The following is a 25,875-nucleotide window of genomic DNA, read 5'->3' as shown; positions in this document are numbered from 1 at the left end:
ACAAAACAAAAGGAAGTATTTCTTCACATAAAGCACAGTTAATCTGTGGAATTCCTTGCCAAGGGATGTTGTTAAGGCCAAACGTTTAACTGAGTTCAAAAAAAGAACTAAGTCAGTCCAAGGAAGATAGGTACATCAGTGGCTATTGTCAGGAACACAATGCCACACTCAGGGTCTCCTATAGCTCTGAAAGCTGAGAGTAGACACTTAAGGGATGGATCACTCAAAGTCACCCTGTTTTGTCCAATTCCTCTGTAGCAGTGAACCCACAAAGCTCAGCCATCACCTGCCCTTCCCCAGAAAGGGGACACTCTTCACAACTGTCTGAGCCACAGCAGCTTGTGACCCCATCTCACGGTTCTGCCGAACCTGCCATTTCTCTTGCGTTCAAACCCATCCAGGCTGCAGACTATTGTCATTCAGACACTGCGCTAGTTGTCCTTCCAGGTCCCCAGAACTGGAACTGGACATACAGCCGTGGTCCAGCGCTGAAGGGAAGCAGCAGTTGAGAGGAGAATAGACAAAACGCCCACGGGCTCACCTTGAGCAAGTGTGGGGAGAGCTGTAGCAAGGAGCGTCGTGTCGCTACAGCGAATGAAGCTGGGGAGGCCCTGGAGCTGGTGGGGGGCTGCAATTCTCCGTGAGGGAGATGGCAGATGGGACATCCTGTTTGTGTTGGGCTCCAGACGCCTGTGACTCAAGAGAGTTGCATGGAAGAGATTCATTGAGGAGCACCCTGCGGGGACAAGGCGCTTTCGTTGCCAACAATAACCTGCCATGTGGTTTCAATTACAGCCTCCGAAATGGTCCTGGACACCGGCCGTGCACCATGTCACACTGCAATGACTCCAGCCCCTCCACCTTCTTCCTGATGGGCATCCCGGGGCTGGAGGCCAAACACTTCTGGATCGCCTTCCCGTTCTGTGCCATGTACCTCGTGGCCCTGCTGGGGAACTCCACCCTTCTCTTTGTGATCAAGACGGAGCCAAGCCTGCACTTGCCCATGTACTACTTCCTCTGCATGCTGGCAGGTATCGACCTGGTGCTCACCAGCTCTACCATGCCCAAGATCCTGAGCATCTTCTGGTTCCGCTCCCATGAAATCGGCTTTGAGTGTTGCATGGTCCAGATGTTCTTCATCCACGGCTTCTCCGCCGTGGAGTCGGGGGTGCTGCTGGCCATGGCCTACGACCGCTACATCGCTGTCTGCAGGCCCCTGCACTACTCTGCCATCCTCACCGACGCCGTCATTGCCAAGATGGGGTCGGCTGCCTTCCTGCGGGGTCTCGGCCTGATGACTCCCTTGACGTGCCTGGTAAGCCGTCTGCCCTACTGTGGTCCCAGGCTCATTTCCCATTCCTACTGTGAGCACATGGCCGTGGTGAAGCTGGCCTGCGGGGGCACCACTCCCAATGATGTCTACGGCATCACGGCCGCAACTTTCGTGGTGGGCTCCGACTCCATCTTCATTGCCGTCTCCTACATCCTGATTCTCCAGGCCGTCCTGAACCTCTCCTCCAGGGAGGCCCGCTGGAAATCCTTCAGCACCTGTGGCTCCCACGTGTGCGTCATCCTGGTCTTCTACACCCCGGGGCTGTTCTCCTTCTACACACAGCGCTGGGGCCAGAACATCCCCATGCACATACGCATCCTGCTGGCAGACCTCTACCTCTTGGTCCCCCCTATGCTGAACCCCATCATCTACGGCATGAAGACCAAGCAGATTAGGGGGCGGCTGCTAAGGCTTTTCTATCCAAAGAGAATCCAAGCTGTTTTTGACTCCCCACATAGTTTTGGAGGCTGAATGGCAAGGAGCAGCTGTAGAAGGTTCAAAGAAGCCCCCAGAATGTCCGGTTCTGATCCAAAATGAAGATTCTCCAGCTGAAAATCCCATAAGAAGATGTTCTCTCCTGAAACTGCTGGTGCTTTCTTCCTCCCGGCTAGGCTGATAATCCTGGCCAAGACCCAGAAGAATAGAATCGCTATGGACACGAGTAATAATTTTTAGCAGATGTTCATTCTGACTTCAGCTTGAGGATGAAAGTTTTTAGATCGTTGCTTACCCATACCACTGGCTCCTCCTTAACACTGAACCCCAATATCACCAGTATGCTGCTTCCCAACAGCAGCTGGTAAAAGGCTGTTCCCACATGAGAGGCCAAGTTCTACACGTAGATCTATCCCTCCATCCCTTACATAAGAACATAAGAGTGGCCAAATTGGGTCAGACCAATGGTCCATCTAGCCCAGTATCCTGTCTGCCAACAGTGACCAATACCAGATGCCCCAGAGGGAGGGAACACAACAGGTAACCATCACCCAGCCATCTGTAGTAAGATGAGGGCCTGAAATGTAAGCCCACGTATCACAGACTGTGTATGAGGCCTGAGGCCCAGACAGCAATAGTCAAGACTTTGTTAATATAAAGCAAAGTGAAGCTGTGAGTAAGAGGCAGGCCCTGCTCACAGAAGTTGGCAGGAGTAGGGTTGATAGTGGAGAAACACTCAGACCTAAGAGGTACTAGGCACAGGCAGTAAGCACATTCCAGAGGGGCTGTAACAGAGCATCTTGGGTACGTCTAAACTACATGGCTCCGTCGATGGAGCCATGTAGATTTGTTTGTTTGGCAAAGGGAAATGAAGCCGCGATTTAAATAATCGCGGCTTCATTTAAATTTACATGGCTGCCGCGCTGAGCCGACAAACAGCTGATCACCTGTTTGTCGGCTCAGCGCGCTAGTCTGGACACTCCCCTGTCGACATGAAAGCCTTTTATCGACCTCCCCGGTAAACTTCATCCTACGAGGCATAACGGGGAGGTCGATAAAGGGCAGGGGAGCGTCTAGACTAGCGCGCTGAGCCGACAAACAGCTGATCAGCTGTTTGTCGGCTCAGCACGGCAGCCATGTAAATTTAAATGAAGCCGTGATTATTTAAATCGCGGTTTCATTTCCCTTTGCCGATCAGCCTAATCTACATGGCTCCATCGATGGAGCCATGTAGTTTAGACACACCCCTTGTGTAGAAACAGCTCAGTACCAACACACACCTCATAGATAACAGGAACATACCCACCCAGGTTCAGGACAGTATCTACACTGATAGCACAATAGATAATAATCGAATCCCCATGTACAAAGTAACAGGTGGGTCGAGGTAACATCAGAAGGTGGCAACCTGATATGTCAGGAGTGATGTGTAACTCGTTTGTCTCTATGTATTAACATGAACCCCAAAGAGTTGCCTTTTTCTGACCTAGGGGGCAGTGGCAGATCCCATGTCACTGACTGAGTTGGTCCATTGTCACGGGCATGAATTCTTAGCCTACCTGTAGACATCTGATCTGAGGAAGCACTTGGTTGACAGTTAACCTACCCTGGTGCCTTCCATCCTTATCTGATGTTGTGGTCTTTGGGGGGCTGTCTCAGAGTCAACTGTGGTGGCTACTAGCACAAGCCAACACAACACACAGAGGAGCATAAGCATGTAGCCAAATGAGTAACGTCATTGATGGAGCAGGAGACCTCTCAAGACACCACTAGTGACGCCTGACTACTCCACCCTCCTTCCAACCAGCTAGCATCAGTCTGCAAAGCTACCTATCTGTTAACCTTGAATGGCCACCCAGGTGTGACTGTGGATGCTTCCAGCTAGAATCTGTGTGTGTGTTCTAATGTAGAATTTCCCCCTGAATGTGTATTGTATCTTTCCACCATTTCTTGCAGCTTTCCTTGAGCAGTTACAAGAAAAGACGCCTCTCAGCTCTTTTGAGAGCAGAAGACTAAAAAACAACCTTGAAATGCTCCCCTTCATAGGTTGGAGAGTGTTTTTAAGTGAATCTTAGTGCTGCAAGTAACATGAAAGCTATTTTAAAAGTTGGTTAACACTTTCTTGACCGTCTCCGTGTTCTACTTTTCATGACATCTTCTTTCAAACTTTTTGATCTCCTGCTTTTTGGTCTTTCTCGCCTTTATGGAATGGAGCATGCTCTGTATGTGCCAAAATGTGATGGCTATTCTCCAGTTCGACACAGAATTCTTTATCATTGATGTTCAAATATTGCCCACCTGTCAGCGGCCAGTGAAGGAGCATACAATTCTTCAGAAGTATTTTCCTGTCCACCGGCAGCTAACTACGTTCATACAAAACCCCACAGGTCTTTTCATGGTACTTCATTTGTCCAAACCTTTCTTCAATGGCCACTTGAGCAGTATCAACAAGTGAGCATAAAAACTCCTTGAATTTTTCTTCTGAGCGTCCCATTCCCTCATCCTTGCCCTCATAACCAAATTGTCTCCTCTTCCAATAAATAAGCACTTTCTTGAAGATAGAGTCAAGTCCTAAGTTTTCCATCATTTCTTGGGCAGCAGGGATTGTATATTCAAATCTATTGTCTCTGGAGGCCACAACAAAATCAAGTTTTTCATTAGTAGTAGTAGTAGTACTAGTAGTAGTAGTAATAATAATAATAATAACTTATCATTAAAGTTATAGCAGTTGCAATACCCATCAACTGACTTTGTAATGCCTTGCATACAGTGTTTACCTGGAACAGGATATCATGCCAACCCACATTTCAGATTAGAAATTTGGAGCCAGCGATCTGCTTTGCCAGGCTTTGCACCCTCGTGTCAGGTTCTGGCCTTGACTTTACTCAGTAGCACCAACTCCACCACAGTGTTGTAAAACCTCAGTTAGGCCTGGTCTACACTAGGACCTTAGTCTGAAATTAGCCCCCCAAAGTCAGTTTTCTGGTGGGGGGGGGCAGGATGGGAGGGGCATAAGTTGCACTGAGGGGGGGATACTATTTTACTTTGTAGAAGCTGCACTTTCCTTTATTCCCCACTTCTTTGCCTCCCTCCCTAACTAGCTATTTGGCTGCATTCTCACCCTCTCACCTTTTCTGCATTACTCCCCCAACCGCCTCCTGCCCTCAAACGCCCTCTTGTACCCTCATCCCCTCCTGATGCCAAACTCCTTCTGGACCCTGCTCTCCTCACTCCCTCCAGTATCCCACCTCCTGCCCATATCCTGCATCCCTCTGCCACTCGCTGGCAGCCCTGCCCCACATCCTGAATCCATCATTTTTCCCCACCCCAGAGCCTAAGGGGGTCCCCAAAATCCACTAACTCTGGGACCCCAGAAAAGTCAGTCTGGCCTCTGGGAAGCCCTGAACCTCAGTCTTCCCTTCCCTTTCTGCCCCATGAGGCTGAAGCGCCAGAAGAGTGAGGTGTCTTAGTTGGGGGCCACATCGATGAGGGTCGGGGTTTTGGGAGGAGTTTTTTTGTCTTCTCACTTGTGTGGTCCCCAGCTGATTTTTTGTTGGGTCAGTGACCCCCCCCAACCCAAAAAAGTTTCCCCACCCCTGCCATAAATAAAGAAAACAGCGAAACAGCATACTATTTTAGTTTATTTAAAATGAACTTTGATAAACTAACATGAGAAAGTTAAAACACTTAATCTGTTTAATCATTGAAATTAAACCGTTCTCCCCAGCTGCAGCACTAGCAAAATGGCTCGGGCATAATTATGTAATTAACAGTGAGTTTTCATTAGCAACTGGTAGTCCGCAGAAAGGTTTGCATTGATCCAGGTGGTCCACTGGGTGTGGAGACAACCTCTCCCACCTCCCAGGAGAACGGCACAGCCAAGGACAGGAGCACCGCACTTTGGAAAGGTTGCTGACCCCTGCTGTAGAAGGTTCGGTGAAGATGTAGCTAGCTCCCAGAAAGTCTGGAAGGCTCCATGAGATTCTACAAAGGTCCAGAACATCCTAGGAGGTGAGTGAAAAATAACCCCCCGTACGGAACACTTGAACCATTTCACTTCAAGCATTCTGCTTTCCCTTTTGTTGTGAACAAAACCAGCACCCTGCACCCAGCCCTCCCCCCTCCCCCCACACACACACCCGTTAGCCTGGCACCCCAGATGGTCTCCTGGGTTGCCTACCCCTAAAGCTGGCCCTAGGCATGAGTATTTTGATTCAGATCTCTGCTCTACACAGTGCTCTACACCCCTCCCCCATGCCAACCAGGGTTATAAAAGTCTTAATGTAGAATTTAAATACCATGTAAGCCACAGGTGGGGAACCTAAGGCCCAGGGACCAGATGCAGTGCCCAGCTTGCCTGGATCCCATCCCCTGGGCTCAGGGCTCTTCTCCCCCAGCATTGGGGACCTCACCATGCTGGCACTCCAGCCCCTGCTGCCTCCCACCCGCCTGATTTTTCTGTGAGTCAGCAGCCCCCGACCCAAACCAGGGGACCCACCCTGATGTAGATGCTTCAGCCCAGGGTACCCTAATGCAGGCCAGCTGACTCCAGTCCCACTAACCCGGGGCTTAGTGTAAACGTACCCTAAGAGTCCAAACGACCCCAGTCTTGAGGGCTGTCCTTATACTTTATGAGGCCCTATGCACCAATCTTGGCTTCCACCAGGGCCCTGGGGTTCGCAGATTTCCCCTACGTACAACCTATCTGTGCTGGGAGGCTTGCCTGGGGCTGGAGGAGAGCCACACAGGCCAAGGGCTCCTCTGGGCCCCCACCCTGGCAGGAGAGAGCCCTCGCTCATGGCTGGCTGCTGGCAGGAGAGTGGGGAGGGAGAAGGCAGCCCTGCTGCTTCCAGCAGGAGAGAGCAGCAGGGGAAAGGGGGTAGCAAGGAACCAAGGAGGCTGCAGCAGAGGTGATGGGGCCACACTTGGGCATACAGGTTCACACAGCCGCCCCCCAGAGTTCGGGTGCCCGCCACAGATGTGTCTTTCACGTGTGCCTAGGGACAGCCCTGCCTGCCTCTGAGTCCCAAAATGGGGGAACCTCCTGCCCCCTAGCCCACACGCAAGCACGGAGTGGCGAGTCCCAGCCTCAGCTGCGTTTCCTGGTGCCCATCCCCGTGGCCACCCGGCTGGTCTTGGATCCTCTGCTACGTCTCCTAAGCCAATTCTGACGATGCCCCAGCCAGCTCACTGGACGGATCCCTTCATACCTGCACCCCCATGTTCAGGCTGTGTCAGGGTATCTTTCTCCCAGCAACGGCAACAGCAACATATGTCCTCCATAAGCCACGGGGGTCATCTCGCAAGCCCTGCTGACCGGTCCTCTGACAACGAGGCGGCCTTGTACACGATATTGCTCTGGGGTGGCATTCCTCCCCTCCAGTGGGAGGCAGGCTGGCCGGATCTCCCCCCAATCAGCGCTGTGGGGCCAGCTCCCCATCCTGACTAACCCATCACACTATTTTGCCAACTCTCTCCGTGTTATCGCCAGCAACAGCGTTTCCAGCCCTGCCTGAGGGAAACCTCCTCTGCCCTCCCAATTTCCCAGCTTCCTGGGGGGGAAATAGCCAATCAGGCTCTGGGGACAGCAGGCCATGCTGGCTAGTCCCTGATCGGACAGGACTCGGGGCAGGACGGCCTCCACAGCCAGGTTAGAGCTCGGTCGTGGGAACTCAGTGCTCCAGGCCGATGCTTTTAGAAGTGACTTGTGATTTCAGTTGCACCCCTTGAGCTGCATTAAAGGGAGCTGATCCCAGAGACACACGGTGAGCAAGGGCTAAGTCAGGGGATCCCGACCTTGCAAAATCATCACTGCCCCCATGGGTTTGGCTGGAGCATTCACCCACCCGCGGGGAGTCAACCTGCCGGTGTCACCTCTCTGGCAGCTGCCCCTCTGCATGGCCAGGGCCAGCCATGTTCATCTGCTCCTGCTCCTGGCATCTTTTGCCTTAGAGCCCCACTTTGTCCCCTACTCAGCAGTCCGTAACTTCCCTTCTCCCTGAGCCACCTGCCTCCCCACTTCTTCATCACTCTCGCCCTGCAGCTCATGCCCTTCGACCAGCCCTGCTGCGCTTCCGCTGCTCTCTCCACACTGCGATTGCAAAAACCACCTTTTCCGGCCAACCATCTCCTCTCTTCCTCCACAGGTTCCCTCCCTCTCACCGCGCCAGAGCCACTAGCCGCTTCCTCCCTCTCAAGGCCAGGCCTTCACCTGGGTCTCTCTCTGCTCCACCCCATCCGGACCTGCTTCCCTTATGGCTCCCGTCTTCTCCTGGTCTGGCTCTCAGCTCCACATCTTCACCCCACTCCCCATGCCAACCAGTGAGGCATCGGTGAAGTGCGGCACAGCCCCCCTCTGGGAGCTAGACCATCTCCAAGAAAACGGTCTCCAACCACTCTAGTTGTGGACTCATTGGCCTAATAAATAAGGCACGGGCTTTATAAACCAGGGTTTGTGGGTTCAAGCCCCCTTGGGTGATGAACTATTTGTTGTTGGAAGTGCTTTGTTAGTTGAGTTGGTAAAGGCACTGAAGAATACAGGAGTCAAAACCCATTTCTTCCACAAATCCTTTGTTTCCCAGCCTTTAGTGTTCACTGCCCAGAGGTTCTGCAGCTTGTCTGCTTGGCCTGTGGGCATTAGACTGTGTGTTTCTAGGGGCAACAACCATGTTAGCCAAATGCTCTGCAGAACAGTGGCATCATGCACCTAGGTCAAATGAAATCCAGGAAAAAGACAGTAAGATCCATCCTGAGATGCTGACAGTTGTGTCTGCTCCTACACCTGCCCAGTCAGCATAACCGGGCCCTGAGCACATGTCTCAGCTGTAATGCAAATCATTGACCTGCATGACATTCATTAAATCTGGAATCCAGAGCAACGCAGCTCTGCTCCATTCAGTGCAGCGGACAGAGTGTTTAAACTTTTCCAGCAAAGGTCACACAACAGTTTCCATTGGGACCGGCTGTATTTGTGCTACTGGAATGTAAGGAATCGTGAATCGTTTGCGTGTAATTTTCTATTAGTGGCCCCCCTGCCTTGGGATGGTTGTTAATGCGTATTTTGCATGACACGCAGGCAGCTGTCTTTGAGGGGTTTGCAATTGCCACAATAGGTGCAAAAAGTCAACTCTGCTGGCCCAGAGGAAGGCTCGGCATGAAGGACGATGGGCGTCAGTGCGGGAGACAAGAGTTCTCTTCTGGTCAGACCTTCCCAACCCTCTCCACCCTTCCCCCAATGACATTGGGCATGTCTCTCACTGCCTTCTCTAACATAAACATGTGCACTTAAGAATATGACCGCTGTAAAACACTCTCCCACACTCGGACATCTCCTCCTGGGAGCCAGCGTGTGACAGGCGGTAACGTGAGGCGCTACGGGTAGGAGCTCACACACTGTGGTGATGCGCGTGGTATGAGACCCTGAATGGAACAGACTGGAACAGAGCCGTGCAAGGGAGCCAGGGGCATCTCCTCAGTCCTGTGGCTTATACAGGTCAGAGCAGCCTCAGGGCTTCTCTAAACACCACCCACATGATACAGCCCCAAAGACCCAGGCCCCCTGCTGGGGATTGTGGGGCACAGTGACATCCTACTCCTTTGCTCCTGTCAGAACCTGCACATACCCCTGCCAGGGACTGGGAGCAAGGCTGAACTAAGGGGTGGGCGTGCCGGGCAGCTGCCCAGGGCACCCACCTATGGGGGAGCACCTGATGGCACCTGTAAGGGGTGCGCGGCATCCCTTATAGCTGCCATCAGGTGCCTCGCACACAGCTCCCGCAGCACCACCCCCCCATCCCCGCGGTGCTGGCCAGCAGCGCCCTTCCCCCCACGGCCACTGCACACCAGCAGCGGTGGCCGGGCCAAGCTGGGCAGTGCATGCACCGTGCACCCTGGGGGCGGGCCCCGGGCTGCGCGCCAGCGGCCGGGTCAAGCAACACATGCGCCGTGCGCACCAGGGGAAGTCCCGCACATGTGCAGTGCACTCCAGGCGGGCCCATGCCCCAGGGGTGGGCCCGTGCATGCGCCATGCGCCCAGAGGCAGTGCCGTGTGCCAGGGCCCGGGGTGCCAAAATGGCTCAGGCCATCCCTGTCTGGGAGAGGGGCAAGGAGCAGGCGCTGGCTGTACTGGTTCTAGGATTCTCCCCATTCCAGTCTGATGGCTTTTGTCCTCTTCGTGCACAAGAGACTCTTGGCTCTTCCAGTTTGGGGCCCTTCCAATTTGTGAACAAAGCTCCAGGAGGGAGGTGATGTGATGGAGCCAGGAGGTGGCTTTCTGGCTTAGCCAATAGAGCATTGCCAGGAGCTCCAAGGTGAGATCCATCCGTGGCCACAGGCAGGGCATCCTTTCACAGCCGGCTGCTGGGCAGGGAGCTCCGTCAGGCCCTGCTCTAGGGTGTGGCTCAGACATTCAGCCATGAGGATTTTCTCCAGGAAAGAGTTGCACAGAAAGATGCAACTAACCCCACTACCTCTAATTGCACAGCTAAATTAGCTTGCACCTCCCTGTCCGGGTGCTTTCCATACCCTGGGGCTAGCAAGGCAAAGCAGGGCCGTGAGAACCAATCTAGGGCCCGCCAGTCCCATTTCTCCTAACTGACTAGCACAGTCAGGGAGGCCAGAATCCCCAGAGACGGCCCTGTGCTGCACAGATCCCAGTAGGTTCAGCTGAGATGAATTATAAAGATCCTGCAACATTGCCCGGACATTTCATGCACACACAGGCATAGCAGGACAGAGGCATGAGGGAGGTCTGACAAGAGACCTGCCAGGAGGTAGGTGACTGTCTTGGGCTGTTTGAATAGACGGGGCGAGGGGAGAAGGCGAGAGCTGCTCTTTGGAAAGGCCTCTGTGTCAGGAGATTGACAGGAAGGTAAATGTTTATGGCTCACACCCCAGTGCGAGGAGACTTGACGAAAAGGCAGTAAGCAAGGTGCCCCCCTGTGTTAAATACACTGCACCCCGTATTTGGATTGTAATAACTCAGCACCACAGGACCATGAGTGCACATGGTCAATGTGCTGGCTAACAGACAGCAGGAGAGGGCACTACCAGGGCACCATTACACAACTCACAGATGGTAATTTTCTTACACAGAAACTCCCAACACCGGGAACTTGAATTTGGAATCCATTATGATGACCCGGTCATCCCAATGGTCCATCTAGTCCTGGGTCCTGTTTCCAACAGTGGCCAAAGCGGCTGTCGCTTGTCTCCAAGTCATTCTGCTGTAACTCATAGTCCCCACCTTCCTCCTCTGATCTCAGAGCCTGGGGCATTATCTTCGTAAACGGCTCCTAGCTGTCCCGACTGCACTTGGTTCGTGGAGGTGGCTGGAGAAAGAGGGCAGGGCCAGGAAAGCTCTGCAGCCTACACTCCCCATCTGTCAACACAACAGTTATTGTGGGCCACAGCTGACATCGAGGTCCCACCATGCCAGGAGCTGTACACACACATGTACATGGCAGAGAATCCATGTGCACAAGAACTTACAAAGAAAATAGACACAATAAAGGAAGGAAGGGGAAACTGAGGCAAAGAGTGGTGAAGTGGCAGGCCCAAGGTGAGAAAATAATAAGACCATGGCTATGTCTAGACTGCAGGCTTCTTTCGAAAGAGGCTCTTTTGAAAGCATCTTTCGAAAGAGCCTCTTTCGAAAGATCGCGTCTAGACTGCAGGCGGATCTTTCGAAAGAGCAAGCCGCTTTTTCGAAAGAGAGCACCCAGCGAGTCTGGATGCTCTCTTTCGAGGAAGCCCTATTTACATTGAAGAACGCCTTCCTTCGAAAGAGGAACTTTCGAAAGAAGGCGTTCTTCCTCGTGAAACGAGGTTTACCGCTATCGAAAGAAAAGCCGCGTTCTTTCGAAATAATTTCGAAAGAACGCGGCTTGAGTCTGGACGCAGGGGAAGTTTTTTCGGGAAAAGGCTACTTTTCCCGAAAAAACCCCTGAGTCTGGACACAGCCCATAAGAACAACCATACGAGGGGAGACCAATGGTCCTGCTAGCCCAGTATCCTGTCTGCTGACAGTGGCCAATGGCAGGTACCCCAGAGGGTACAGGGAGAACAGAACAGGGAGAACAGAACAGGGAATTACCAAGTGATCCATCCCCTGTGGCCCATTACCAGTCTCAGACAAACAGAGGCTACAGGCACCCTTCCTACCCATCCTAGCTAATGGACATTGATGGACCTATCCTCCATGAATTTATCTAGCTCTTTTCTGAACCCCCGATCTTAAAGTCCTGATCTTCACAACATCTTCTGGCAAGGAGTTCCACAGGATGACTGTGCCCTGAGTGAAGAAAAACATCCTGTGATTTGTTTTAATTCTGCTACCTATTAATTTCATTGGGTGACCCCTAGTTCTTATATTATTTGAACGAGTAAATAACTTTTCCTTATTCACTTTTTCCACATCAGTTGTGATTTTATAGACTTCTATCATATCCCCCCTTAGTCTCCTCCTTACTAAGATGAAAACCACCAGTCTATTAACCTCTCTTCATATGCCGTCCGTTCCTAACCCCTAATCATTTTTGTTGCCCTTTTCTGAACCTTTTCCAATGCCAACGTATCTTTTTTGAGATGAGGCAACCACATCTGTATGCAGTGTTCAAGATGTGGACGTACCATGGATTTATATAGAGGCAATAAAATATTCTCTGTCTTACTAGCTATCCCTTTTAATGATTCCTAACATTCTATTTGCTTTTTTGACTGCCACTGCGCACTGAGTGGTTGTTTTCAAAGAACTGTCCACAGTGACTCCAAGATCTCTCTCCTGACTAGTTTTACAGCTAAATGTAGTCCCCATCATTTGATATGTATAGCTGGAATTATGTTTTCCAATGTGCATTATTTTGCATTTATCAACACTAAAATTCTCCACTCTCCACTAAGAAAACTTACCATTTATTCCTACCCTTTGTTTTTTATCTTTAAATCAGTTATCAATCCATAATAGGACTTTCCCTCTTATCCCATGACAGTTTACTTTACTTAAGAGCCTTTGGTGAGGGCCCTTGTCAAAGGCCTTCTGGAAATCTAAGTCTAAGTCTGGAAAACTATATCCATTAGATCTACCCTGTCCCCATGTTTGCTGAACCCCTGAAAGAACTCTAGTAAATTAGTGAAGCATGATTTCCCTTTTCAGAAACTATGCTGGCTTTTCCCACAACAAATTAAGTTCATCTATGCGTCCGACAATTCTATTCGTTACTACAGTTTCAATCAATGAGCCAGGTACGAAAGTTACACTTACCAGACTGTAATTGCCAGGATCACCTCTGGAGCCTTTTTTAAATATTGGTGTCATGTTAGCTATCCTCCAGTTACTTGGTGCAGAAAATGATGTAAAGGATAGGTTACAAACCACTTAATAGTTCTTCAGTATCACATTTCAATTCCTTCAGAATTGTTCAGTGAATGCCATCTGGTCCTGGTGACTTGTTAATGTTGAGTTTATCCATTTGTTCCAAAACTTCCTCTAATGACACCTCAATCTGGGACAGTTCCTCAGATCTGTCACCTAAAAAGAATGGGTACTGTTTAATTGCATGGAATCTCCATCACTGGAGACATTTAAGAGCAGGCTAGACAGACACCTGTCAGGAATGACACTTCATTTGATGGAGTTTATGCTCCTTTCCATTTTCCTCACTAGGATTTAACTTCCTCTTTTAAAATGATGCTTTTTTCTCTCTCCTTGCTTCTTTTACTTGATTGTGTAGCCACAATGGCACTTTTTTCGTTCTCTCATTCTGTTTTTTAATTTGGGGTGTAAATTTCAGTTGAGCCTCTTTTAGGGTGTCTTTGAAATGTTTGCATGCTACTTGTAGGAGTTTGACTTTTGGTCCATGAGGTCAGTGGCAGAGACTTGGACAACGCTCAGGCCTCCTGGCTCTTCATCCAGTGTGCCCCACCGGACCACTTTTCCTCTCCAGATCATGCTGCCAATTTAGGAATGTAACTTAAAGCACCAACTTAGAACACTTCGGGTATGTCTAGACTACAGGCTTGTGTCGACAGAAGTTTTATCGACAGGTACTGTCGACAAAGTTTCTGTCGACAAAGAGCATCTAGACTACATCCAGTTCTGTTGACAAAGCAAGCCTCTTTGTCGACAGAACTCTGTCGACAAAAAGTGTTATTCCTCGTAGAATGAGGTTTACAGCCGTCGACAAAACTGCCGAGCTCTGTCGCCGTTATGTCGACAGAACATGGCAACAGTGTAGACGCAGGTATAGTTTTGTCTACAAAAGTCCACTTTTCTCGACAAAACCCTGTAGTCTAGACACACCCTCGGTATGAATAAACCAAATGAGCTCATGCCGGATTTGAACACTGTCTCGGTTCACAGCCAAATCCCACCCCTTTCATTGTTGTATTGCAGGGAAAGAACGTTGTGAATCGATTGATCTGCTGTAGATCATGTCAGCCTCCAATCAGTCCTGCCCTGACCCCTCTTTGTTCCTGCTAACCGGCATCCCCGGCCTGGAATCTCAGCACGTCTGGATCGCCATCCCAATCTGCATCATCTATATAATGGCCCTGCTAGGAAATGGTGTTGTCCTCTTCGTGGTAAAGCAGAATGTGACCCTCCATGAGCCCATGTACTATTTCCTCTCCATGCTGGCTGTCATTGATCTGGTCTTCTCCACGGCCGTTGTCCCCAAAATGCTGAGCATCTTCTGGCTGGATGCCAGAGCGATCAGCTACGAGTCCTGCTTCCTCCAGATGTTCTTCATCTACACCTTCGCCGCCGCGGAGTCAGGGGTGCTCCTGGCCATGGCCATAGACCGATACGTGGCTATCTGCAACCCCCTGAGATACAAGGCCATCCTAACCAACCTAAAGATTGCCTTGATCGGGCTGCTGTCCCTTGCGAGAGCGGTGGGGATTGTGACACCCTTCATCTGCTTTCTAACCAGTCTGCCCTACTGTAAATCGACTGTCATCCCTCATTCCTACTGTGAGCACATGGCCATACTGGAGCTGGCAGGCACAGACATGTTGGTCAGCGACAAGTACAGCGTTGTGGTGGCCACCACCTTAGTGGGAGGAGACTCCATCTGCATCGCTTTCTCTTACGGCATGATCCTCCGCTCTGTCCTGCGCCTCTCGTCTCATGAGGCGCGTCTCAAGGCCTTCAGCACGTGTGGCTCCCACCTCTGCGTCATCCTGCTCTTCTACGTGGGAGGGCTCCTTTCTATGTACCTGCACATGTTCGACCTCATCCTCCCTCGCCACACCCAAGTCTTGCTAGCTGACTTGTACCTCGTCGTCCCCCCCATGTTGAACCCGGTCGTTTATGGCCTGAAGACCAAGCAGATCCGGGAACGGGTCTTCAAGCTCTTTGGCTAAAGGAAGATGTGAGCAGAACCCGGAATCTAGAGTAGCCACTGATGCAGGCCAACCCCTTTTTTGTCCCCATCTTCTCCTACATAACCAGTCCCCGGCAAGTTAAGGTCATATGCACAGTGCGTGTCAATCATGGAGCATGGAGGATGGCATTTTGCAGTGCAGATCACCCCAGCCTAACCACTGTGTCATCACACACACAAAGCATAAGAGCTGACACCAGCGGGGGCGGAGCAACTCACTCTGCAAAATGGCACCCTCCATGCATGAGAGCAGAGAAACCAGGCCTGCACAGGGTTAGGCAAATAATCCATAGGTAGTTTGACCCTCCGGTCACACCATCCAAACAGCCCACACTGAGGCAGGGGGCTTGCCCATTCCCTATTCCCTTCCCTGATCCTACTGCCCAGTGTCTGAAAGAGCCACATCCCCTTCCATACTCACCTTACCATGTCACGTGGCACAAGGCAGGGCTCCTTCCACCCCGCTCTCCATGGCTGGCCCTGGCTGCATCTTGTCCACAGTCCAGGGTGCAGTGTCTTGGTAGACAGCCCCGCATCGAGAGCGCTTTGGGCCGTGCGCACACTGTACAGAAGAGCAATGGATTGACAGCACTGCCGATGGCGGGGTTATTGGGAAGTGAGGAGATGCCAGACCACCTGTCTTGCTGTCCTTTCCCCAGCACCATGCATGGAGCTGCCTGGCTTTTAACCCGTCCCTTCCTGCTGCCTTCGCAGTTTTCCTGTTCATGGAGGCATTTCCAGGAGCCCAAAGGCTGAGCCCTCATGGAAGGAACACACCCAGGAGGGGATGGACTTCACCATGTTTCTCTGAAGACCCAGCCAGCCTCAGCAATGCGCTATGGGTGGGGAGATGAGGTGATGAAAGGAGCACAGGGCACCGTCTTTTCCACGCGACCGGCCTGCCATGGCATCCTTCACGGTCGTCACAATCTTAGGGGTTGAGAATGGCTCCAGCCGGAGTATCTACCCAGCCGCAGGGAGCACAACCTATGGTGTTGCCTCTCTGGCAGCAGCTCCTCCTCAGGACCAGGGCGAGCAGTGTTCATCTAAGCCCTGCACAGCTCTTGATAACCTCTCTGCTCTTCTCCCTGTCTACAAGCCCTTTGCCTCACCATCATTACCAATTCACTCTTGTCCTACACCTCCCGCCCTTCCGCCCAGCCCGGCTACACTTACTGCCGCTCCCTCTGCACCTTCGCTATGCAACCAACTCCTCTCTTCCCCCGTTGGCTCCCTCTCTTTCCCCACATCGTTAGAGCCCTGCATGGACACAAAACATCTGCTGTCAGCCATTCAGGAGTTCAGAATCTGGCTGTTTCATGTAGATAAACATTAGGTTTCATGTAGATAACCTAACAGCCATGTCCTGACTGGAACATGGATTTCTTGGTTGACTTATACTCCGTGGGGTAGATTCTTTGATTTCCAAAGTTGAACTCAAGGCATCAGTGTGCCCCTGTGATTCTGGCCTCAAACCATAGAGAGCGAACCAAAGAGACAGAAACGTTTCTTGCCGATTAGCAAGTGCACACATAAAAGACAATGGAATCCTATCTAATGAGGCTTGGGATAGATCTGCACTAAAAGGAAATGTAAAATCAAGATACGCAACTCCATCTATGTTAATTACCTAACTGGAGTCGATATTTCCCAGCCAACCCCACAGCGGAAGGCCAAATGCTCTCATCAGCTTCCCTTACTCCTCACAGAAGAAGGAGTACTGGCCACCAATAGTGGGCTCTCTAAGTTTGGTTTTGCAAGTCTTGCCTAGACCCACTAAATCAAACTCCAGAAGATTGATCGTGGCAGTCTCGATCTTCCATTTAATGAAGACATGGCTTGTAGTCTCCTGGAGTTTCAGGAGGATGAATAAAATACCCCTGCATTGCTAGGCCTCACAGATACCTCACAGATACAGATAACTGTGGTAGCCGGGGTGATGGATAACTGTGGGGACAGTTTTGTCAATGTACGAGGTCCGGAGTCTTGAGCACTTTCCCTCTCCACAACATTAATAAACATTTCCTTCAGACTCATCTTTTTTGGTGACAGAGAGGCCTATAATTCGGAAACAGCTGAACTCGTATGTTAGACATTGTGCTGGTTTGTGGTTAGTGCAAAGGACGTGACAAAAACGCAACTCCCAGGCCCAGGGGAAGGCTCAGCATGAAAGGTGAAGGGCGTTAGTTCAGGAGACAGAGCTCACTTGTGGTCCGGTTTGGGACTGTAAAATACACTCCCCAGTGCCAGGAACTCTCCCAAACCTCTCGCCCTCTATTCCCCCTGCATAGGGCATTTCTCTGACAGACTCCTTTCACACTGCTCTGCCCCACACATTTCCCCTGGGGAGATGAGGGGAGCCAGCGTGTGACGGGAGTTAACATGAGGCACTACAGGAAGGAGCTCACACACTGTGCTGAGGCGCGTGGTATGAGGCCCTGAATGGAACAGACCGGAACAGAGACGTGCAAGGGACCCAGACGTGCAAGGGACCCAGGGGCATCTCCTCCGTCCTGTGGCCTGTACAGTTCGGAGCAGCCTCAGGGCTGCTCGAAATACCACCCACATGATACAGCCCCAAAGGCCTGCTGGGGATTGTGGGGCACAGTGACATTCTGACCCTCCTCCTGTCTCGCCCCCAACACACCCCTATCAAGGACTGGGAAAGGGGCAAGGAGCAGGCGCTGGCTGTGCTGGCTCTGGGACTCCCCCCATTCCAGCCTGCTGGCTTTTGTCCCCTTCATGCTACCACAGCCAGAGACATCACGTCCCTAGGACAACGAGGGGCAAACAACCTGGCCCTGTGCTTTGGAGAGGCCCACGCTTCAGAGGCATGTGGGGGGCAGTGAGGGGCTGGTGCTGGCAGCAGGAGTCAACACCCCCCCCATATTCATTTCTCCCCCCCACCCCTGTAACTCTCCACCGGGCTACTCAGTCAGCAAGTCTCTGCTCTTCCAGCTGCTGGTACTACCTGCTGGTTGCCTCAGGGTCCTAGTGCTCCACCCATTCATAACACTCCAGCCACGTGCACAAGACAGCCTGACCTGACCTGACCTGCCCCACCTTGTCTCTGCCCTTTCAGGCTTTCACCTTGGAGGGAAGGACCCTTCCCTTTTCTCCCAGGGAGACCCTCCAACAGTCCAGAGACCCCTCCTAGCACAGGTGAGGCCCACAGCCAGTCCCCATCAGAGCCCCACAAGGAAGCCAGGAAAGGTGGATTTCACAATGTAAGTGCCGTGACACAGCCCAGCCCATCAGACACCTGTGAGGTTCTGTTAATTGTAGGAACTTCATTATGATTCTAAACAAGAGTGACAATGTAACAACATTGTGACTCTACAGCCAGGTGTTGCCAATATTTAACCAGCAGCCAGCAGCTGTACTGGAAGTTCACTGTAACCAGATTTCACCTATATAAAAAAGTTAAATGGGGCTCCATACAGGTGACTTGTCCTGGACACCAAACCCTCTAGAGACAGCCTTAGTGTAACCACCACCAGGCACATTTGAACCTGGGAACTTCTGAAATGGAGTATAAGAGCCTCTACCCACTGAGCTGAAAGCCAGCTGGCTCCCAGCCCCTGCTGTAGAAGTCTCTTGGTCTTAACTGCTGCTGTGGTCTAGTTACCACTTTCATTGCTCAGTAACCACACTAGGGCTATGTCTTCATTCGCGGCTTCTTGTGCAAGGGTTCTTGTGCAAGAAGTCTTGCGCAAGAAAATGTTCACACTACCACGTGCGAGCTGTGCTTTTGCACAAGAGCGCCTATGGCTGTGTGGACGCTCTCTTGCACAAGAAAGCTATGATAGCCATTTTAGCCATAGGGCTTTCTTACGCAAGAAATCCCTGCTAAGCGTCCACACTGCCTGCTTGCGCAAGAGCTCCTGTGCAAGGGGGCTTACACCTGTTAAAAAAAGAGCGTAGCGCTTGTGCAAGAAGCCCTCTCTTGCCACGCCGTACTGGAAATTTCCTTGCGCAAGAGCGGGTGGGCAGTGTGGACGCTCTGAAGATTCTTGCGCAAGAACGGCTGTACTTGTGCAAGAAGCCACGAGTGTAGACATAGCCTAGGTGTGTAGGTTACATAAGCAGAGCAGCCCAAACCCCAGTCTCACACAAGAGACTCTCAGCCCTTCCAGTTATTATCCCTGAAGGAGGTGACGAAAGCTCCAAGGCGGGGACAGGGAGGTGATGTGATGGAGCCAGGGCTCAGCGGAAGTTGCTTCCTGGCTTAGCCAATAGAGCATTGCCAGGAAATCCACCATGAGATCTATCCGTGGCCACAGGCAGGGCATCCTTTCACAGCCAGCTGCTGGGCGGGGAGCTCTGTTAGGCCCTGCTGTAGGGTGTGGCTCCGACCCGACAGACAGTCAGCGGAGAGGATTTTCCTGGGGAAATTCTGTTTACACACAAAGATGCAACCTACCCCACTACCCCTAAAGACCCTGCATCAGTCGAAGTGGGTCTTTGCCCACGAAAGCTTATGCTCCAACACTTCGGTTAGTCTGCAAGGTGCCACAGGACTCCTCGCCACTACCCCTAATGTGCACAGCTAAACTAGCTTGCACCACCCTCTCCTGGTGCTTTCTGTACTCTGGGACTGGCAAGGCAAAGCAGGGCAGTGAGAACCCATGTAGGGCCAGTCCCATTTCTCCTAACTGACTAGCACAGTCAGGGAGGCCAGAGTCCCCAGAGACGGCCCTGTGCTGCACAGATCCCAGTAGGTTCAGCTGAGATGAATTATAAAGACCCTGCAACGTTGCCTGGACATTTCACACTCACACACACACACACGGGCACAGCAGGACAGAGGCATGAGGAAGGACAGACAGGAGACCTGCCAGGAGGTAGGTGACTGTGTTGGGCTGTTTGAATAGACGGGGCGAGGGGAGAAGGCGAGAGCTGCTCTTTGGAAAGGCCTCTGTGTCAGGAGACTGAAAGGGAGGAAAATGTTTCCGTGGCTCATACACCACTGCTAGGAGACTTGGTATTAAGCTACGGGAACTGGGATTTTGCACCGATGGGAAGAGGGGCGATGTAATTGGCATTACAGCTACCTGGTTGGGAGAGTTGGCAGAATGGGAAAGATAAAAACACCGGTTACAGCCTTGTTAGGATGTAAAGTAGGTGCCCTACTATATTAAAGACACTGCTCCTTGTGTTTGGATTTGCTAATAACTCAGCACCACAGGGCCATGAGACTGTATGGATAAACGTGCTCCTAACAGAGTGCAGGACGGGGTACTGAATAAACAGGGGATGAGTGAGTGGAGCAGGACAGAGACTTTACCGCTGTGTAAGGCATCAGGGACACTGGCACAAGAACACAGCCAGTCACTTTTGGTATCCACATTTTAAAGCCATGTTGAAAAATCAGAGAGGAGGAAAACACCAAAATTGCTGTGGGGGTTGGGAAAATGCCTGGAAATGAGAGACATGAAGAGCTCAAACTGTGTAGCCTATCAGCGTTATCAAGATTCAACTAAAGTTTCTATATTCATGGGTGAAAATCCCAGCTAGTAAAGGACACGTCACTCTACTGGCAGACCGAGAATCTAGATAGGAAGTTACAACCAAACAAATCCAGACGAAAAATGAGGCCCATGTTGTTACAGGTGACAGTGATTAGACATTGCGACAGATTTCTGGAGACGTGATGGGCCCTGAGGCCTAGTTTCCTGAGGTCTTCATTTTGGAGTGGAGGCCTTTCTGGAAGTTGCTTTAGTCAGACTCATAATATTGGGCTCCATGCAGGGTAACTGGATGAAGTTCTATGCCCTCTGTGATATAAGAAAGAAAGAAAGAAATGGTGGGTAAATGAGGACAGACAGACAGACAAATAGATAGAGTGTATGGGGGGAGAGAGAGAATGTACAGAGATAGATAGATAGATAGATAGATAGATAGATAGATAGATAGATAGATAGATAGATAGATAGATAGATAGATAGATAGATAGATAGATAGATAGATAGATAGATAGATAGATAGATAGATAGATGGGGATGCAGAGAGAGAGAGAAGGGGATGGTTTGATGAGATAACATGATCTTGGTAATGAATTGACCTTTCATTATCAGTGGTAAATAGGCCAATGGAGGGATGATAGGAGTTACTATAGAGAACTTTTCCTGGATGTCTGGCTGATGAGTCTTGCCCACATGCTCAGGGTTTAGCTGATCGCCATATTTGGGGTTGGGAAGGAATTTTCCTCCAGGGTAGATTGGCAGAGGCCCAGGAGGTTTTTCCCCTTCCTCTGTAGCATGGGGCACAGATCACGGCTGGAGGATTCTCTGCATCTTGGGGTCTTTAAACTATTTGAAGACTTCAATATCTGAGATATAGGTGAGAGGATTATTCCAGGAGTGGGTGGGTGAGATTCTGTGGCCTGCATTGTGCAAGGGGTCAGACTAGATGATCATAATGGTCCCTTCTGACCTTAAAGTCTATGGCTGTGTCTAGACTGGCAAGTTTTTCCGGAAAATCAGCTGCTTTTCTGGAAAAACTTGCCAGCTGTCTACACTGGCCGCTTGAATTTCCGGAAAAGCACTGACGATCTCCTGTAAAATCATCAGTGCTTTTCCGGAAATACTATGCTGCTCCCGTTCGGGCAAAAGTCTTTTTCCAAAAGACTTTTGCGCAAAAGAGCCAGTGTAGACAGCATAGTACTGTTTTCCGCAAAAAAGCCCCGATCGAGAAAATGGTGATCGGAGCTTTTTTGCGGAAAAGCGCGTCTAGATTGGCCACGGACACTTTTCCGCAAAAAGTGCTTTTGCGGAAAAGCATCCTGCCAATCTAGACATGCTTTTCCGAAAATGCTTTTAACGGAAAACTTTTCCGTTAAAAGCTTTTTTGGAAAATCATGCCAGTGCAGACGTAGCCTATGAGTCTATGAGAGAGAGAGAGATGCTCTGGAGCCACCAGCTGCAATTTGCTGGGAGGTGGCTGGGGAAAGGGAGCAGGGCAGGGAAGGCTCTGTGCCGTACATGCCCCATCTGTCAGTACAATAGTGATTGTGGGCCACAAGTGAGATTGGAGCCTCACTGTCCTAGGGGATGTACGTACACACGTGCATGCAAGAGACCCCCTGCCTGGAAGAACTTACAAAGATAATAGACCAGACAAAGGAAGAAAATGGAAACTAAGCTATGGATCAGGGTGGTGACAGGCCCAAGGTGACCCAGCAGGTCAGAGGCAGAAACCAGCACAGCACCCAGGTGTTCTGGCTTGTTGTCCAGTGTCCCCCCACACACACACACACACACGCACACACACACACCAGACCATTCTGCCTCTCCAAACCATGCTACCAATTCAGGAGTGTAACTTCTGAGCACCAAGGTTTGAACACTGGGCTGAATAAACCAACTCAAGTCAGATTTGAACAAAGTCTCAAGTCCCCCCGCCCCCCGCCCAAAATCCTTTCATTGTTGTATTGCAGGGAAAGAACGTTGTGAATCGATTGATCTGACGTAGGTCATGTCAACCTCCAATCAGTCCTGCCCTGACCCCTCTACATTCCTGCTGACCGGCATCCCTGGCCTGGAATCTCAGAACATCTGGATCGCCATCCCGCTCTGCCTCATGTATGTGCTGGCTCTGCTAGGAAACGGTGTTGTCCTCTTTGTGGTAAAGCAGGATGTGACCCTCCATGAGCCCATGTACTATTTCCTCTCCATGCTGGCTGTCATTGATCTGGTCTTCTCTACGGCTGTTGTCCCCAAAATGCTGAGCATCTTCTGGCTGGATTCCAGAGAGATCAGCTTCGAGTCCTGCTTCCTCCAGATGTTCTTCATCTACACCTTCGCTGCCGTGGAGTCGGGAGTGCTCCTGGCCATGGCCATAGACCGATACGTGGCTATCTGCAACCCCTTGAGATACAAGGCCATCCTAACCAACCCAAAGATTGCCTTGATCGGGCTGCTGTCCCTTGCGAGAGGGGTGGGGGTCGTGACACCCTTCATCTGCTTTCTAACCAGTCTGCCCTACTGTAAATCGACTGTCATCCCTCATTCCTACTGTGAGCACATGGTCATGGTGGAGTTGGCAGGCACAGACCCGTCAGTCAGCGACAAGTACAGTGTTTTGGTGGCCACCATCTTAGTGGGAGGAGACTCCATCTGCATCACCTTCTCTTACAGCATGATCCTCCGCTCTGTCCTGCGCCTCTCGTCTCACGAGGCGCGTCTCAAGGCCTTCAGCACGTGTGGCTCCCACCTCTGCGTCATCCTGCTCTTCTACGTGGGAGGCCTCCTTTCCATGTACATAGAAATGTTGAACCTGGGCCTTCCGCATCACATCCAAGTCTTGCTGGCTGACTTGTACCTTGTCGTCCCCCCCATGTTGAACCCGGTCGTTTACGGCCTGAGGACCAAGCAGATCCGGGAACGGGTCTTCAAGCTCTTTGGGCAAAGAAAGTTCTTAGCAGATTCCAGTACCAGGGTGGGCCAATGAGGCAGCCCCACAACCCAGGACAACCCCTCCATTGTCCCCCTCTTTTCCTGCATGTTCTCACCCCCAGCAGTGTGGCTTCACAGGCACAGTGCGTGTAAGGCCATGGAGAATGGCATTTTGCAGTGCAGACCACCCCACCCTGGCCAATATGACATCCCACACATGATGCATAAGGACACACACGGCAGTAGCAGAGCAAAACACTCTTCAAAACAGCGTCCTCTGTGCATGAAAGGAGAGCTACCATCCTGGCTTGATATCAGCACCTGACAGGTTAGACACATGGTCGATAGGTTCAGGTCACACTAGCCAAACAGCCCACACTGAAGCAGGGGGCTTGCCCATTCCCTCTGCCCCTTCCTGCTCCTACTGCCCAGGGTCTGAAAGAGCCACATCCCCTTCCATACTTGCCTTCCTGAATCATGTGGCACAAAGCAGGGCTCCTTCCACCTCGCTGTCCCTGGCTGCATCTTGTCCACAATCCAGGGTGCAGTGTCTTGGGAGACAGCCCCGTACGGAGAGCGCTTTGGGCCATGCGCACACTGTACAGAAGAACAAAGGATGGACAGGACTGCTGATGGCAGGGTTATTGGGAAGTGAGGAGACTCCAAGCCCCCTCTCTTGCTTTCCCTTCCCCTACACCATGCATGGAGTCGGGGAGGCACGGGGAGGCCAGACCAAGGCCGGCTGGCTCTTAACCCATCCTTGCCTGCTGGCTCCTCAGCTCCTCTGTTCATGGAGGAGGTTCCAGGAGCCCCAGGGCTGAGCCCACATGGAGGGGACACATCCAGGCTCCAAAGGGCTTCACTGCACTGCTGCAAAGCCCCAGCCAGCCTTTGGGATGAGCAACAGGTGCAGAGAGGAGGTGATGAATGGAGCACTGGGCACCATCTTTCCCACTCCACCAGCCCGCCACGGCATCTGGCACCATCGTCCCTGTCCCAGCAATCCTGTGCCCACTCTGCGTCTGCCACAGTTTTAGGGGATGAGCCTGGCTCTGGCGGGAGCGTCTCACCATCCACACATGGACAGCTAGTGGGGGTCACGTCTCCGGCAGTTGCCCCTCCCAGGGCCAGTGCGAGCCCTTGGTAACCAGTCTCCTCTTTTCCCTGCCATCAAGTCCTTGCCTCATCCCAGCTTCCGTGTCACTCACACCCTGCGCCTCCCACCCTTTGGCCCTGGCTACACTTACTGCTGCTCCCTCTGAACCTTCGCTATGCAACCGTCTCTTCCGTTGGCTTCCTCCGTTGGCTCCCTCTCCCCCCCATCGTTAGAGCCCTGCGTGGACACAAAACATCTGCTGTCAGCCACTGTAGAAAGGACCCAGAGCTCAGAATTTGGAGATAACTTAAGGGCCATCTCATGACTGTCCCATGGATTTCTTGGTTGACTTACATTCCATGGGGCAGATTCTTTGATTTCCAAAATTGACATCAAGGCATCGGCGTGACCCTGTGACTCTGGCCTCAAGCTATGGAGAGCGAACCAAAGGGATAGAAACATTTCTTGCCAATTAGCAAGTGCTCACATAAAAGGCAATGGAATCCCATCTAATGAATCTTGGGCCAGATCTGCACTAAACGAGAACGTCAAATCAAGATACGCAACTCCAACTACGTGAATTACTAACTGGAGTCGACCGTCCTTGTTTCAAGTTTCTAATGGCCCCATAGTGGAAGGACAAAGGGAACAAATGGTCCATCGGCTTCCCTTACTCCTCATAGAAGCAGGAGTACTGGCTGCCAATGGGGGCACCCTCTGAGTTTGATTTAGCAAGTCTTAACTAGACCAACTAAAACAAACTCCGGAAGATTGATCATGGCAGTGTAGATCTTCCATTTAATGAAGACATGGCCTTGTTGTCTCCTGGAGTTTCAAAAGGATGAATTAAATACCCCTGTGCTGCTAGGCCTGGCAGATTGGTGATCCGCAGAAATTCAGCCAGACCAGAAGAACCTCCACGGGTGTGACACATGACCGTGGTAGCCAGGGGAGAGTTTTGCTTCTGAAGGGGATCAGAAGCCTTGAGCAGTTTCCTTTTGCACAGTACTAATAAACGTTTCCATCAATCTCCGTTTTCTTTGGTGACACGGAGGCAGAAAATTCAGAAACAGCTGAGCTTGTATGTTTGAATGACTGCCGGGTAGTGCAAAGGCTGTGACACAAATGCAACTTCCATGCCCAGGGGAATGCTCGACATGAAGGGCGAAGGGCATCAGTGCGGGAGACAGAGCTCTCTTGTGGTCTGGCCTGAGACTGTGAAACACACTCCTC

General features: G+C 51.3%; 3 protein-coding genes across 3 annotated transcripts; all 3 read left to right on the top strand.

The window, feature by feature from the left end:
* Positions 1-829: 829 nt before the first annotated feature.
* On the top strand, positions 830-1,804 carry LOC102459872 (olfactory receptor 52K1-like). The gene has a single exon (XM_006126562.3). The coding sequence runs from the start codon at positions 830-832 to the stop codon at positions 1,802-1,804; it is 975 nt and encodes a 324-aa protein (XP_006126624.2).
* A 12,393-nt stretch (positions 1,805-14,197) lies between these two features.
* On the top strand, positions 14,198-15,130 carry LOC102459645 (olfactory receptor 52B2-like). The gene has a single exon (XM_006126561.2). It carries the CDS (start codon positions 14,198-14,200, stop codon positions 15,128-15,130), a length of 933 nt encoding a protein of 310 aa, XP_006126623.2.
* Positions 15,131-22,626: 7,496 nt separating this feature from the next.
* LOC102459403 (olfactory receptor 52E4-like) lies at positions 22,627-23,601 on the top strand. Its single transcript, XM_006126560.3, has one exon. It carries the CDS (start codon positions 22,627-22,629, stop codon positions 23,599-23,601), a length of 975 nt encoding a protein of 324 aa, XP_006126622.3.
* Positions 23,602-25,875: the final 2,274 nt, after the last annotated feature.

This window comes from Pelodiscus sinensis, chromosome 1 (assembly GCF_049634645.1).
Source record: "Pelodiscus sinensis isolate JC-2024 chromosome 1, ASM4963464v1, whole genome shotgun sequence".
In the NCBI taxonomy this organism is placed as follows: Eukaryota; Metazoa; Chordata; order Testudines; family Trionychidae; genus Pelodiscus; species Pelodiscus sinensis.
This window is presented reverse-complemented; position numbering and strand designations above follow the sequence as displayed.